Source organism: Vidua macroura, chromosome 18 (genome assembly GCF_024509145.1).
Source record: "Vidua macroura isolate BioBank_ID:100142 chromosome 18, ASM2450914v1, whole genome shotgun sequence".
Lineage (NCBI taxonomy): Eukaryota > Metazoa > Chordata > Aves > Passeriformes > Viduidae > Vidua > Vidua macroura.
The window spans coordinates 8,867,949-8,881,938 of record NC_071588.1 but is presented as its reverse complement, the minus strand read 5'-3'; the positions used below and the strand labels follow the sequence as shown (position 1 = coordinate 8,881,938).

Below are 13,990 nucleotides of genomic sequence, written 5' to 3'. Positions count from 1 at the left end.
GGTCCCTGCCGGGTGAAGGAAGGACGGACGGACGGACCGCGGGTCCCGGGCGGCGCCGCGGCGGGCGGTGCTGTTAGGGGCCAGCGCCAGGGGGCGCCGCCGAGCGCCGCAGCGGGCCCGGCTCTATGGTGCTGCCGCCATGGGCGCCGAGCGGGAGGCGCGGGCCTGCGCCGCCTTCTACGGCACACGGGGCCTCGCCCCCACGGTGCTCTCCTGCCTACGCTGCCTGCGGCACTTCGCGGGGTAAGAGAGCGGGGCCCCGGGGAGGGAGCTCCCGGTATCCCCCGGTGGCGGCTGCATCGGGAAACCCCCGGTGTGTAGCGGCCGTGCATCCTGCACGGTCGGGAGGGCAGAAGGGAGGGAGCGTGGGAAGATCGATGGACACCCAGCGAGGGGTTCGAGCCACGCTCACGTGCCCCCCATTCCCTTCCAGCTGCTCAGCAGCAGCAGGGCTGCAGGGTTGAGGATTTTCGTGCCCTTCTGCCCACCAAGGGTTTGCGCTGCGCTGAGCTTTGAGGATTTCGTGTAGCTCCCCCCCGACCCCACCCCGGCCGCCGTCCCTCCGTCCTCGCTCCAGTGCAATGCTGAGTGCAGCTGGGAGAGGGGAGCACCGCAGGCTGGAGCACCCCAGTCCCAGGTCCCACTGAGTCGGGGTATACCCCCACTACAAACTTCACCGAGCCAGGGTATCCTCACCCCTATCCTTGTCGTGCTCCAGGAGTACTGCCAAGAGATGCAAAGAGAAGCACCTGGAGGAGGCTCTCCAGCTGACACGGGTGCTGAGCGAGGGTCTGCAGGCGCTGGGTGAGGCAGAGGCACGACCCCTGCTCCGCTGTGTCCTGGCTTTCCAGATGGAGGCAACCAGCAGCTGCAGCTCCTTCCAGAAACTGGAACAGGTCTGTAAGGCAATTGATGGGCTGGCTTTGCCCCCTCATGGAACAGCTCTGGAGCTTTCTGGCATACTTATCAGCAAAAGGGCTCAGAGGTGGTGCAGGCTCCCCCAGTAACACTTGGCAGCTGGTGTCTCCCAGGGGTCTGGGCAGAGCAGCTTACTTGGGGAGTCTCTTGGCAGATGGTGACCCAGCTGGCAGTGGGGAAGGAAGCCCTGTTGGCCCAGGAGGTGGACACGCTGCTGGCTGGCTTGGCACTGCAGGGAGAGGTGAGAGAACCCTGGCTGTGCAGTGTCACTGGCTTTCATGGGGACTTGTCTGGAGACTGTGTGTCACGGGGACCTCCTGGTTTGGGCTGCCTCCAGTCCTTCACTTCACTTCCCATGATTCTGGGGATTTGCCCTTGCTTGCAGCTGGCAACATGTGGCTGCCTTTCACACCAGCCCTTTGCCCATCCCTGAGGCAGCTTCTAGCACTGGCAGAGCCCTCCTGCCCAAGATACTGAGGCCCAGCATTTTGTCACACAGGACAAACTATCCTTCTGTCCCTGCAGGTGCTGTCTCCTGAGGACCTTCAGTCAGGTCAGCCTCTGTTCTTCACCTTCTGGGGTTTTCTCCGAGCTCACACCACCAGTGCACAGAACATTTCCTGCCAACCCAAACTGGGTCCTCTGTGCTCACGGGAGGGGAGCAGGGATCAGCCAGATCCGTGTGACCTCTGCAGAGGTCCCAGCAGCATCCAGCTCTGCCCACTCACAGCTGGAAACCAGACAAGCCAAAGCATCCCCTGCAAGCCCCGTTCTTACCTCACTTACCAACGCCCCTGGCTGAACTGGGAGCAGGAGGGCTGGGGGCTGATGCTGTCCCCTTGCCCACAGTGTCCATGTTCCTGGAGGAGAGCAGCCTGGGCCGGCAGCACTGGCGGCAGAACCTGGCCCCGCTGCTGCAGCGCCTGGCCAGCACCCTGCACCAGGTGCTGCAGGGCCAGCCCACACCTGGCAGCACGTGGGGCTACCTGGTCATCAAGGTAAGAGCCAGACTGCGCAGCAGGGGAAGGATCAGTACCTGCAAGGACAGGCTGGGCACCGGCAGCAATGTCCAGAGAGATGTAACTGCTTTGAATGGCTATTCCTGGGGCATTGCTGCTTTTTCAGAGGTAAGGAATACTGATCATCCCTGTGGCACCACCTCCTGCTCCTCCAGGCCTGCCTCCAGGTTTTCCAGGTGCTGCCAAAGGACGTGGCCCCCCTGGTGTGGAGCACATCGGGAAGGAGCGAGACCCTGCAGAGCCTCTTGGGACTGCTGCTGGAGGTGGCGTGGGGGAAGGTGCGTACAGCCCTGGGAGGGATGGAGCTGCCTGTCCCAAGGAGCAGAGCAGTGCTGTCCTTCCCAGGTGCTTTCCCCATTCCCCTCCCCAAGGCAAGCCTGCAGAGACAGCCCAGTGTCTGGCATGTCTGAGAAACCCCATGTAGCTGTTTGCAGGGGCAGTTAAATGTGGTTGGGGCTCAAATGATGTTTTGAGTTGTGCCTTTGCCTCCCTGCGAGTCCAGGCCCTGAACAAGGACACGAGGCTGCTGGCAGGCACAGCCCTGAGCATGTTGGTGAACACAGCCCCCGAGCCCCAGTACGGGGCCAGTGCTGTGCTGACGCTGTTCCAGCTCCCCAGCCGAGGTGCGTGCTCCATCCTGAGCTGAGGAAGGCCTCTGGCAAAGGGTGACAGACGTGTTTGGGTGTGAGGGGACAGAGGCTGGTACCAAGCTGGACTCTGCTGCTGTGCCTGTCTCTCGGGGTCTGGGAGCTCCAGCTGTCTCTGGCGACCTCCCATGGATGTTCTGGAATGAGCCATGGCAGTTGGTCTCAGAGCAGCATTTGGGTTTGTCACCTTCCTTCCATCCAGTGTAGCCATTTTCCAGCAGGCACTGGGGAGCTGAAGTTTGGGGAGCTGGTGGTGGAAGTGCCCCCTGTCCTGGAACCAGACGGGCTGCAGAAGCTGGTGCTTACCAGAGGCTTGCTGACGTGCTGCAAGATGGACATCCTCAGCTGCCAGCTGGAGGGCGTCCCCCACAAGGTAGGAGAACTCAAACCTGGTAGACAGGGCTTGAGGGAGCCCTTGGAGAGGGCTGGCAGATGCTTGTGGCACCTGCTGGTCCTTGGGGGATGAAGCCAGGCTGCACCCCTCCACACCAGCAGCTCCATGCGTCCCGCTGAGCACAGCCAGTTAGCCAAGAAGGTTTTTCCGAAGACATCCCAGCAGGGATTTCTCTTTCCCGGGGGGCTGGGAAACAAAGTGCTGCCAAAAGCCCCTACACAAGCAAAGCAGTGTTCACCCTGTGTTCCCATGGCATGAACTTGGGGCTGTCCCTGCAGAGCACAGCCTCGTCTCTGCCCAGCTCTAGTCTCTCCCAAGTCCTCATGAGCTGAGGACTTCTGGCAGGGAGCAGAGGTGCACTCTGTAAGAGCAGGAGAACCAGGCAGCACTCCCCTTGCCTGTCTCACGGCAGGGTTTTCTCCCTGGAAATTCTGTGCCTGCCCTCTCCCTGAGCCGCTGTGCCCCTGCAGGCCTGCCTGCTGCTGGACATGATCTTTCCTGCTGTGTGTGCCCTGACCAGGGAGCAGAAGGACTGCCACTACTACTGCTTCCAAGGTAGGAGGACAGTGACCCCGCCATGGAAGGGAGTTTTGGAAAGTTCACTGTGCTCATGATGCATGGAGTCCCCGTGTGCTTCATCTTCTCCCAGGGAAGATGCTTTTCTGGGTCTTGGTAGCTGGTTTCGAAACTGCTATTAATTTCTGTTCCAGCCCAATGCACACTTACCCTTTTGGGGTCTTGTGTGCCTAATGGGGGAGCTGCTGCCCCTGCACACAAGGTCCTTAAGGCCACAGCCTGTGCTGGCTCTGGTGCAGGTGGGTCTGGAGTGAGGCTGCAGCAGAGCTCTGTTTGACAGCCTGTGCACTGTGGCTGCAGCGCCTGCGGGAGGGCCTGGCTGCTCTCTGGCACCTGACGGGGACCCGTATCCTGGCCCAGGACACTGAGCTCCTCCAGGAGGTCACCCAGCTGCTGTGGAACAACGCAGAGACCCCGGTAAGGACACAGTGCCAGAGGGCACTAAATGTGGCAGCCAGGAACAGCTCTTCCTTCACCTGGCTCAGCTGCTGTTCCCAGCCCATAACACATCCCTGCCTGCTTCAGCTCCATCAGCCAAATAGACTCCCTTGCTTGCAGCTGCCAGGGCAGGGCAGTCACACTGCTGAGGTCGTGGCATTTGTCACACACAGGCTCTAAAGGGCCATGTCCCGGTGCTTCTCCTGCCACAGGACAGCAAGACATGAGAGGGAGCCCAACCCTAACCCCCTGTTGGTTGTCCTTCTCCCACAGGTGGAAGGTGTGTCTGAGTTCATACACAGCTCCTTCCAATTGCTCCTGGAGATCTACCACCTGGAATGCCAGCACTTCCAGGACCAGGAGAGACCCCTCTACCAACAGATGCTGCAGAGGGTGGTCTCAATGCCATGGCAGATCAAAGCAAGATACGTGCCCCTGTGTGCCATCGTCCCCTACATGGGCAGCCAGCAGGTAGGGAAGGCAGGGGTATGGGGAGTCCTGGTGTCAGTTGGCTCTGCTGCTGAGGTGGCACAGCCGCTGTCCACTGCCTGTCACCTTCTACCAAACTCAGCTGTGTGGGCAGGGAGCCTTCCCACCCAGAGAGGCTATTTTAGCATCCCTGGGGTAGTGAGCTACAGCAGTGCATCCCTGGGGAGTGCCAGTGGGAAGGGAAGCTTTGCCTGTCAGTGCCCACCAAAAGCTTGCCAAAAGCAGCTTTGAGGTACCAGAGATGCTCAGTGCCAGGGGTGACTGCAGTGTGGCCTGTACCCATCTGTCTTTCCCCCAAGTGCAGCTTTCAGCCCGACAAGGAGATGAGGGTCACCTGCCTTTCTCCCAGGTGCTGGATGCCTACCCAGACCTGCCACAGCATCTCCTGAGCTGCCTCTCCACCAACCACCTGTGTCCCGCTGCTGCCGAGGTCTACAAGGTCCTGGTGCGGCAGCAGTGCAGCGAGTGGCGGGATGGGCAGCGGGGCACAGAGGTGGCCCTGGCAGAGCAGTGGGCACTGTGCTGGCTCCCCCTGCTCTCCCAGGCCCTCTGTTCTCCCTTGCCCATTCTGCAGAGCAACACTGCCAACCACCTCCTCACATGGACCCTGCGGCAGCTCCCGGCCACCCAGGCACTGCTGGCCTCTCAGTTTGGTGGCCAGGACACGATGTCACTCCGGGCTTGGGTGTCAGTGCTGAAGGCGCAGAAGAGTGTGGCAGGGGCCCTGCCGCTGGGGGAGGAGGCGCTGGAGCGGCTCTCCCGCTGCCTGGGCACCCGTGAGGAAGGCGTTCGGCTGGCAGCGCTGGGTCTGCTCTGCTGCAGCCCCAACACCAACCAGCCCCTCTCGGGCACCGAGGTGCAGCTGCTGCGGGAGTTCCTGCCCCTCAACCTCAACTGCGACTCCTCCTCGTTCCGGCAGCTGCTGCAGGCAGCGGTGAGGAAGGCGCTGGTCCGGCTGCGGGACAGCTCGCTGGCCCAGCTGCGGGGGAAGCCGCCACGACGCTCCGGGCCAGGCGAGGGAGCTGAGCAGCTCGCCCAGGCAGTAGGTGAGGAGGCCGCTGAGCGCTTCACCACAGCCCTGGGAGATTCACATGTTCTCGGCATCCCTTGCTGCTGTGCTCTCTGCCCACAGGCTTTGTGGAATGGCTGCTGCAGCTCAGCATCACCTCACTCAGCCCAGGCTCCAACTACCAGAGGAAGAAGACGGCTCTGCTCCTCCTGGCTGCTGTTTTGGAGACCTGCACAGACACCTGGAGCCCCAACAGGAAGAAAGGCCAGCCCCCACGTGAGTACAGACAAGCTACCTGGAGTATCACCTACAGCTGTGGGGATACTCCCAGCCAATCCCATCCCACTGCCCCATGTCCCCATCACAGGGACCATGGCCACACTGCTGAGCTATGCCAGGCAGAGCGGCTGCTGGGACTTCTTCTCCCAGCCCAATTTGTTGGCACTGCTGAGCTGCCTGCAGGACAGCACTAACGAGGTGAGCCTTGTAAAGCCAAGGGGAGGTGATAGAGATGCCTGCCTTGGCCTCAAGCAGGCTCAGAGGAGAAGCCCACCACGATTCCCATTCTCCTGTGTCCCACTTTTCCCCATGTCTTCTCTGTCCTGGCAGATCAGAGACTTGGCCTCAGAGCTGCTTGTCCGCTACTTCCCTGCCACATTCCCTGAGCCCATTGCCCTGGCTCTCTTCCAGCTGGCCCAGGACACCCTGGGTAGCCCCCGAGTGCAGGAGGCTGAAGCTGGAGCTGTGCTGATGAAGACCATCCTGCAGAAGTATGAGCTCCTGGCATGCCCCTCTTTCTCTCTGTGGCGGCACAGGACCTCCAAGAGTGTGTTGGCAGCACTGGTGCTTCACCAGTCTGTGGTCATGGATGGGGTTTGCAGTAACTGGGGAGGGGTGAGGTGCAGGAGTCTGCACCGGGGGAGGAAGGAGCTGCATAGCACAAGATGGGCAGGAAATTCCCTGGTACTCACAGTAGGATCTGCCTGTTGCCCCAGGTCAGACAGTGGCACCATGAAGAGCCTGTCCCTGGAGGCTGAGGCAGCCCTGACACTGTCTAGCCGAGGGCTGTGCTTCACCCAGCACCTTCTCCACATGCTGCAAGCCCAGTACAAGGTGGCATGCCAGGACCTGCTGCGGGCAGCAGCCACCGCACCGATGCACGGTATGACCCCAGCTGGGCAGGGCAGGGAGCAGCTCCTGCAGCAGCTGCCTGGGACCTGGAGCAGGCCAGAACCATGGCAGGACTCAGACCACAACTCATTGCTGGTGCCACATCCTTGCCTTGGTTTCCCTGTTTTGGCACTGCCCCTGCCTTGCACACCTCTCACCCAGGGCCCTGTTCACTCCCCTGTCCCTGAGCCACGTCAGCCGCGGGCTCAGGCAGGAGAGCCAGGGCTGTGCTGACACCACAGTGAGCAGAGGTGGGTGTTCTGCAGGAACCATCGCAGCCCTGCGCAGGTGCCTGCTCCAGGTGCCAGAGGTGGCCGTCTCCATGCAGGCAGCAGAGCTGGTGCAGAGCTGGCAGGAGCTCCTCACCTGCCTCGTGACCACAGTGAGAGACATCACCTCCCTCCTCCTGGGGGCTCTGCAGAGCCAGCAAGGCCCCGGTGCTGATGAGCAAGGTGAGTGTGTCCCCATGGGGGCAGAACCAGCCCTGGGATCCATCCCTGGGGACCACTGACAACTCCATCACAGTCATTCCTGGCCTAGCAGCTCTCCAGCCCCAGGGGAATGCACTTGCTTTGGGCTCAGTTCCTCTAGCAGGGGACCATGGTGGGGCTGGGCCTGGCTTTGGGTCCCTTTCTCAACTCCATGGGAGAACAGGAGCACTAGAGGCAAAAGCCTTCCAGAAGCAGTGAGGCACCTGCCAGATGAAAACAGTTGGGAAAGGAGGGGCTGGCAGAGTCCTTACAGGCCTTGGAAAGAGCAGGGGGAAAAATGCACCTGCATTCCTGAGTGGGGCACATGGCAGGGCAGGAGCCATTGCCATTTGTGTGCATTCTGACAGGGGACAGCAGGTCCTTCCAAACCCCTGCAGCATCCCCCTCCCACTGCCCTACACCACCCTGCTCAGACCTGGCTTTTCCTTTTGCAGCTGCTGCCCCATCATTTGCAGAGATGGGGAATGCCATTGGCTCCCTCATCATGCTGGGGAAGGCCCAGGGGCAAGAGGAAGAGGAGGGTGACTCAGTCCTGCTGTCAGAGGAGCACAACCTGATCCTGACGTGCTGCTGGGTGTCAGTGAAGGTGGGGACTCCTCCTTATGGCACTGGGAGAGGGGCAGCCCAGCATGGCACCCATCATCCACCCTACCCCAGCTGCTGCTTCACCTCCCCCTGGGGCATTCGCTGGGGATGAACAAGGGAGAATTTCTGTCCTTACTTCAGTGCTCTCACAGATGTCCTTACCCCCTTCCATGAAGGATGCAACTAGCAGGCTCCCCAAAAGCAGCCCCCTCCCTGCCTTTATGGAGCCCAGCTTCTTCCCAGACACTGATAATCCCCTGCTGTGGCAGAGCCAGGCTACCTGGGTTGCAGCCCTGCTGCCACCCATCCCAGCTTCTCCTCCTCCTTGCCAGTCTTGCTGACCTTCCTCTTCTTCCCAGGAGATTGGGCTGCTCCTGGGGGGCCTGGCCGAGCTGCTGCTATCCCCAGCACTGCCTGCTGAATTGGGGCCCCTCCTGCCGCTCCCCACCCTGCAGATGGCCACCAGGGTGTTCCAGGAAATCCTCCTGCGGTGCCGGCACTGGGTAAGAGTGTTTCTGGGCCCTTGGCCATCCCTCCAGCCCTGTCCCTGCCCTGGCATGTTGGGGTGGAAGGAAGGCAAGTGCAGTGGGGCAGGGTCTGCTGTGGGGAAGGCTGGAAGTCCCCTGGCTGGGATCCCAGTGCCAGACCCTATCACGTCATGTCTTCTCACTTGCTCTTCCCCTTTGCAAAGAGTTTTCTGGGGCCATGGGGGGTTGGTGGGTGCAGTCATTGGGGTGCTCGTCCTGACACTGCTCTGCCCCAGGGAGCAGTGGAGGGCTGCAGCATGGGCTTCACCAAATTCTGTGCTGCGCTGCTGAACCACCCAGATCCAGAGCTGCAGGCCATCCCACGGGCTGTGCTGGAGCAGGTACAGTACTCATCGTGCCTCTTGTTTCCCGTGCGCCCCAGGGAGCACCAGAGGCATTTCTGCACTCCCTGGGGCAAGCACCCTCCTGGCAGCTGAGATGCTGGTCCAGAGCTGGTGCAAGCTGATGCCCTCCTGGCAGGGCAGCTGCAGGTTCCAGGTGACAGGTTTCCAGCCACATCTCAGGTGGATTTTGTTTCTCTGTCAGGGCTTGGAAGCACTGAGTGGGCCCCGGAGCAGCTCGATCACGCGCCGTGCTGCCGGCTTCCCCATGCTCTTCCTCTGCATCGTCAGCGGTGAGGCCCCGGCGCAGGCACGGCCACTCCTGACCCGCTGCATCCAGACACTGCTGACCTTGGCTGCCACGGCACTGCCACGGGACTGGGACCAGACCCTCGACCTCCCACAGGTGAGTGTGGCACTCCTGGCTGCTGGAGCCCCTTTGGGGACAGGGTGATCTGTGCTGGGTCCCCTGAGCTGTACCAGGTACCCAGTGGTTCTCACTGAGACCGTGAGAACTCAGTGAGCAAAAACCCACAGCTTTGGTCATGCTGTCCAGCCTGGGAGCTGATGGCCTTTTGGTTCCCCTGTCTTTTCCCACCCTCTTCCCCTGTCATGGTAGCATGAGCCCCCTCCCGACATGGTGCCACTGAGCCCCCTGTGCTCTCCCCAGGTGTGTGCCCTCCACGTGCTGCAGACGCTGGTCCGTGGGGCGGGGCTGGGCGGGGCAGTGCTGTGCCACGCCACACCCATGATGGCCCTGGCACTGCGGGGCCTGGGCTCGCCCTGCTGGGCCATGAGGAACGCAGCCATCCAGCTCTTCAGTGAGTACTGGCAGAGAGAGATCCCACAGCCCCCAGGGCTCGGAGCCTGTGTGGGCTGAAGTGCAGGGGGTTGGCAGGGTTGGACGGGACCTGACGCTGCCTTCTCTGTCCCTGCAGGTGCCCTCACATCCCGGCTGCTGGGACAGCCGTGGAGCCACAGGGATGGCTGCCCATCAGAGGGGCTGAGCCTGCACGCCTTCCTTGGGCAGCACCCAAAGCTGGGCGCTGTGCTGCTCGGAGAGCTCAAGGTGGCCACAGCACCCACATCAGGGGGGCCCCGCCTGCACCCTGCACTTCATGCCATCCTCACCCTCTTGGCCCAGCTGCAGCCTGGCACTGACAGTCCCGGCAGGTATGGGGCCAGTGGGGATGCTGTGCCTTAGCCAAGGGCTCCTGCACTGGGAAGGGCTCCCATGGTGCTGAGGCTGGCCCTGGCTCTTGTGACATTTTACTCCAGCCAGAGCATCACCACATGCTGCCCTTTTTGCTCCACAGTCCCTCTGCTCCCTTCCTGGGGCCACTGCTGGGGCTGGCAGAGAGCCCAATCTACGCCGTACGAGCGATGGCTGCCAAGGCTCTGGTGCCCGTTGTGCCCCCTCCCCAGCGCTGCAGGCTCCTCCTGCAGCTGGCCCAGCAGCTCCCTGCAGCACCCAGAGAGATCCGCTCGCACAACGCTGTCCATGGGCACCTGCTGCAGATGCGGGCACTGCTGGGCTCTGCCACGGGCGCCGGGGGGTGAGTATTGCCACTCTGTCTCCCCAGCTGGGGCCCCTCTGTGCCAAATGCAGCCTTTTGGCCACAGAAGGGCACCTGTCTCGGTGCTTGCCCCGTGGTAAGGTTGTGTCTCCCTGCAGGCTGTCGGCCGAGGCGCTGCACCCCGTGGCTCTGCAGCTGGAGGCACGGGGCTGGCTGCTCACCCCGGCCCAGCGCTGCCCCCTGGTCCGCGCCACCTTCCTCCAGGTCCTCGCCCTCCTGCCCGCATCCTTCAGCCCTGGCTTTGCCCAGTACATCCATGACACCATCAGCACCGAGCTGGGCAGCCTCCTGCAGGGGGGAAAGTCAGGCTGTGCTGAGCCACAGGTACTGCTTCCTGCCAGGAAAATCATGGCCATGTCTGACTGCCAGTGAGCCTGGGCAGGGACAGGGGGAGCCATTGCTCCAGACTGAGCACTGGAAGGGGAATCCTGTTTTTTTCCTGCAGGTGGGCTCAGCCATCCTTCACCAAACCATGGCCCACTTCCTGTGCAGCGAGGCAGCCCGACTGGTGGACAGCGAGCGGATTGCTGCTGTCTGCTCACTTCTGCAGCAGCCCAACCCCGACATCCAGCTTGCCATCCTGAGCTGGGTGATTGCTGGGGAGGGAGGAACATGCAAGGAGGTGGAGAACGCTCTTGGGCTGACATTGCTGGTATGATGGGGCTCAAAAGTCACCAAGTAAAGTAGGGGGGCCCCAGTGCACCACACGGATGGGACCCCTGAGATCCCATTGCTGAGAAGCTTGGTGCCCCCCAGGCTGAGGGTGCATGGGTGCAGGGCGCTTGCCTGGTCCTGTAGTGCTAGGACCACTAACCATGTACCTTCTTTCCTATTGTCAACTAGGAGAGCTTGCAGTCGGTGCTGCAAGAGAGAAGGGACAAAGAGTTCCTGAGATTGTACCTTGAGGCTTTGCTGCATCTTTACAGAGATCCCTCATCATGGTCCCAGGAAGCTTCCAGTAAGCTCCAGGGCTCCTCAAGATCATGCCTGGAGATGCTGCTGCACATGGTGGAGGCTGAGTGTCCTGGGCCTGATCTCCTCTTCCAGGCACTGTGTGCTGCCAGCCTGCTACTTGCCCACCAGTAGGTCCTTGCTGCTGCTGGGGGCTGCCCAACTCTTCCAGCAGATTCTTCCTTAGTCCTTACACAAAACACCCATGACTTCTCTCCCATAAATCACAGCATTGCACCTGGCTCCTGCAATCTCAGGGCAGCTGGTGGCCTTTGGTCCCCTAATGGAGCAGCAGGGTGTGCTTGAATTCGCTCTCCTTCCCTGGCCTTGGCAGGTGTGGGGACGAGGACGTCGCGCTGGCGGAGCGCTGGTGTGCGGCGCTGGAGGAGTGCAGCCGGCCCGCTTGGTCCGAGCTGCTGCGGCTGGCAGCTGCCCGCTCCCTGCAGCTGGCGGGGGCCGACGTGGTGCGGCGATCCCTGCGTGCTGCCTGTCCCTCACTCGGCCCTGTGGCTCTGCGGTAGGTCACTGAGCCCATCTCTGGGGATGGCTGTGCTTGCAGCACTGCTCCCTGCAGCCCCAGCCCCAGCCTGCTGCAGGTGTCACTCTGCAAAAGGTGTCCCCTACAAAAACGCAAGGGTATGGAAGAAAGCCTCACTCACTCATTCAAAAATCAGTGGCAGTCAAGAGCTCACAGCCTACAAAAAAATGTGTGGGTGGCATTTTAATACAAGCAGCCAGTCCATTATGAGCAGCAGATGGCATTGCTGAGTCCCTCAATCCCCAGCACAACCCCTACCCTCCCAGGCTCTTGGGTGGTGGCTGTGTCTTTCACAGTCCAGGAAAAAAGGCCCTCAGAGAAGCATTCTTTTGAGGTCTCATCCTCCCCTCCAAGCGGGCTAGGATGCTTTAGGGCATGCAGTATGCTTCCCTTCCCTTCTCTTCCCTTTCCTCAGGCTGATAAACATGGCCATTCACCTTCTGCAAGATGAGGAGCGGGAGGTCCGGCATGAGGCCTCAGGTTTCGCCAGCCTCCTGCGGCAGAGCCCAGCGGAGCTGCTCCCAGATGGCTGCATCTTTGTGCAGGACAATGTGGGGCTCCAGAGCCTCCTAGAGCTCCTTCTGGGAGAGTTTGGGGAGCACCCTGAGACCTTCAACTCACTACTTCAACATATCCCCATCTTAGATCTCAGGAGTGTTGTGGAGGAGCTGGAGGCCAACAAGTGAGTTGCTGGACCTGTGGACTGGTTTGAGGGAGTGTGGGGTAGCACAGGGCCAGCCCTTGGCTTCACTCACACCTCTGCTTTCCCCCCAGAGCTGCCAGCCTGTACAAGGAGGATGAACCCAACATTTTTGCAGAGCCAGCTATCCTGGCACAGCAGTTGCTCCCTGTCCTGGTGCAGCTCCTGGAGAAGGCTCCCACTGGCAGCCCGCTCCATGCCTTGGCTCTGCAGTGGCTGGAAGCCACAGGCCCCAGTGTGCTGAGGGACCTGCAGTACTGCAAGCACTGCTGGAGCCAAGGTATGGCGAGTGCGGAGTGCCTGGGACAAGCCCTTGTTGCCCAGGTCAGCTCTGCCCAGGGGGACCCCGCCACACTCACGGGTCCTGCCGCGCTCTCTCCGCAGGGACTGCTGTCCGCTGGAGGATGAAGGAGCTGGGCTGTGCCAAACTCCACACGGCCCTGGCCGTGCTGCTGGTGAGGGCCCGCCTGGTGGCACAGGTGCTGCGGGTGCTGGGGGAAAGTGCCACCACCATGCCAGGTCTGGGCTATGGCTCCCAGGAGTTGGAGCAGGAACTGGAGCTGGTACAGGGGCTGCTGGTGCAGCACGGGCTGGCCCCTGTGCCAAATCAGGACAATGCACCAGGAGAGCTGGGACTACTGTTGGGGACTGGCAGCTCCAGGCATGCAGCAGTGTGACACAAAATCCTGCAGCCATCTCCCTCCATTTCCTGGATGCTCTCTCTGACCAGCAGCCAGGTCTGCAGGTTTGGTGGTGTAACTCAGGGGAACCCCACTCACAATGTGGGACACACTCACTTTTGTTCCCAGTTTCTAACTCTGCAGCTGAGGATTCCTGTGCAGCATTGCCTTGCCCTATGTCCATGGCTTCCTTGCCCTCAACTCTGGCTGGCAGGAGGGGACCTGTGCTCCAGAACTCTTACACCCCCTCATGCTCAACTCCCACCACCTGTTTTTTTAACCAGCACTTTGGTCCTTGGCTGACATGGGCTTTTATCCCAAATAAAGAGGCCAAGAACATTCCCAGTGTTGAAGCCTTTTAATTCCCCTGCCCAGGAGGGTAGTGTGAGAGCAGGCTGCAGGAGCCAAACATGTCCTGGGGCAGCAAACAGACAACAGCCACTGGCTGCAGTGGAGCAAGATCCAGCCCTGGCATGGCATGTGCTCCCACCACAGGCTGTGGTAGCACCACTCAAAGCTGGAGCAGGGACCCCACCAGCAAGGTCATGTCATACTGGGTGAGGAGTGGGGAAAAGCAGCAGCAGCAACCAGCCCAGCCTCATTCCTTCCAGTGGGGGCTGCCAAGCCCCATGGCTGGAACTGGGCACTGGCACCGTTGCCTGTGTACAAACTTTGGGTGTCTGTTAAATTTCTCTCTGCAAGGCCCAGCAGGACTGCCCTGCATGGCTCACCTGATACTGCAGTGAGTGAGCTCAGACAAGAGGAGGGATGCTGCCTTCATCCTCACGTTGCTTGCCAGTTGCAGCTCGTGGAAAGTATGATGTCATGGCTGATGCCACATTATCTTCTCACCCAGACTTAACCTCATCATGCTGTTCTTCTACCATTGATCACTACACTTCAGCAATTCCCTTATTTTTAGTCTTTATAAGAAGGGTTT

General features: G+C 61.0%; 1 protein-coding gene across 2 annotated transcripts; it reads left to right on the top strand.

The window, feature by feature from the left end:
- Nucleotides 1-123: 123 nt before the first annotated feature.
- Nucleotides 124-13,390, top strand: LOC128816265 (thyroid adenoma-associated protein homolog). 2 transcript variants are annotated; one of them, XM_053993729.1, is made up of 31 exons: nucleotides 124-243; nucleotides 719-896; nucleotides 1,073-1,159; nucleotides 1,444-1,471; nucleotides 1,768-1,916; nucleotides 2,093-2,215; nucleotides 2,440-2,560; nucleotides 2,803-2,957; nucleotides 3,449-3,533; nucleotides 3,835-3,971; nucleotides 4,266-4,463; nucleotides 4,831-5,527; nucleotides 5,614-5,766; nucleotides 5,858-5,967; nucleotides 6,100-6,260; nucleotides 6,486-6,652; nucleotides 6,927-7,112; nucleotides 7,586-7,737; nucleotides 8,096-8,239; nucleotides 8,500-8,604; nucleotides 8,810-9,010; nucleotides 9,275-9,425; nucleotides 9,543-9,777; nucleotides 9,921-10,160; nucleotides 10,280-10,505; nucleotides 10,627-10,833; nucleotides 11,025-11,263; nucleotides 11,467-11,649; nucleotides 12,086-12,352; nucleotides 12,445-12,650; nucleotides 12,755-13,390. In XM_053993729.1, exons 1-31 carry the CDS (start codon nucleotides 140-142, stop codon nucleotides 13,045-13,047), a joined length of 5,688 nt encoding a protein of 1,895 aa, XP_053849704.1. In that variant the 5' UTR covers nucleotides 124-139; the 3' UTR covers nucleotides 13,048-13,390. The 2 variants fall into 2 exon arrangements, with proteins under 2 accessions (XP_053849704.1, XP_053849703.1); XM_053993728.1 differs by having other exon boundaries at nucleotides 5,858-6,260.
- Nucleotides 13,391-13,990: the final 600 nt, after the last annotated feature.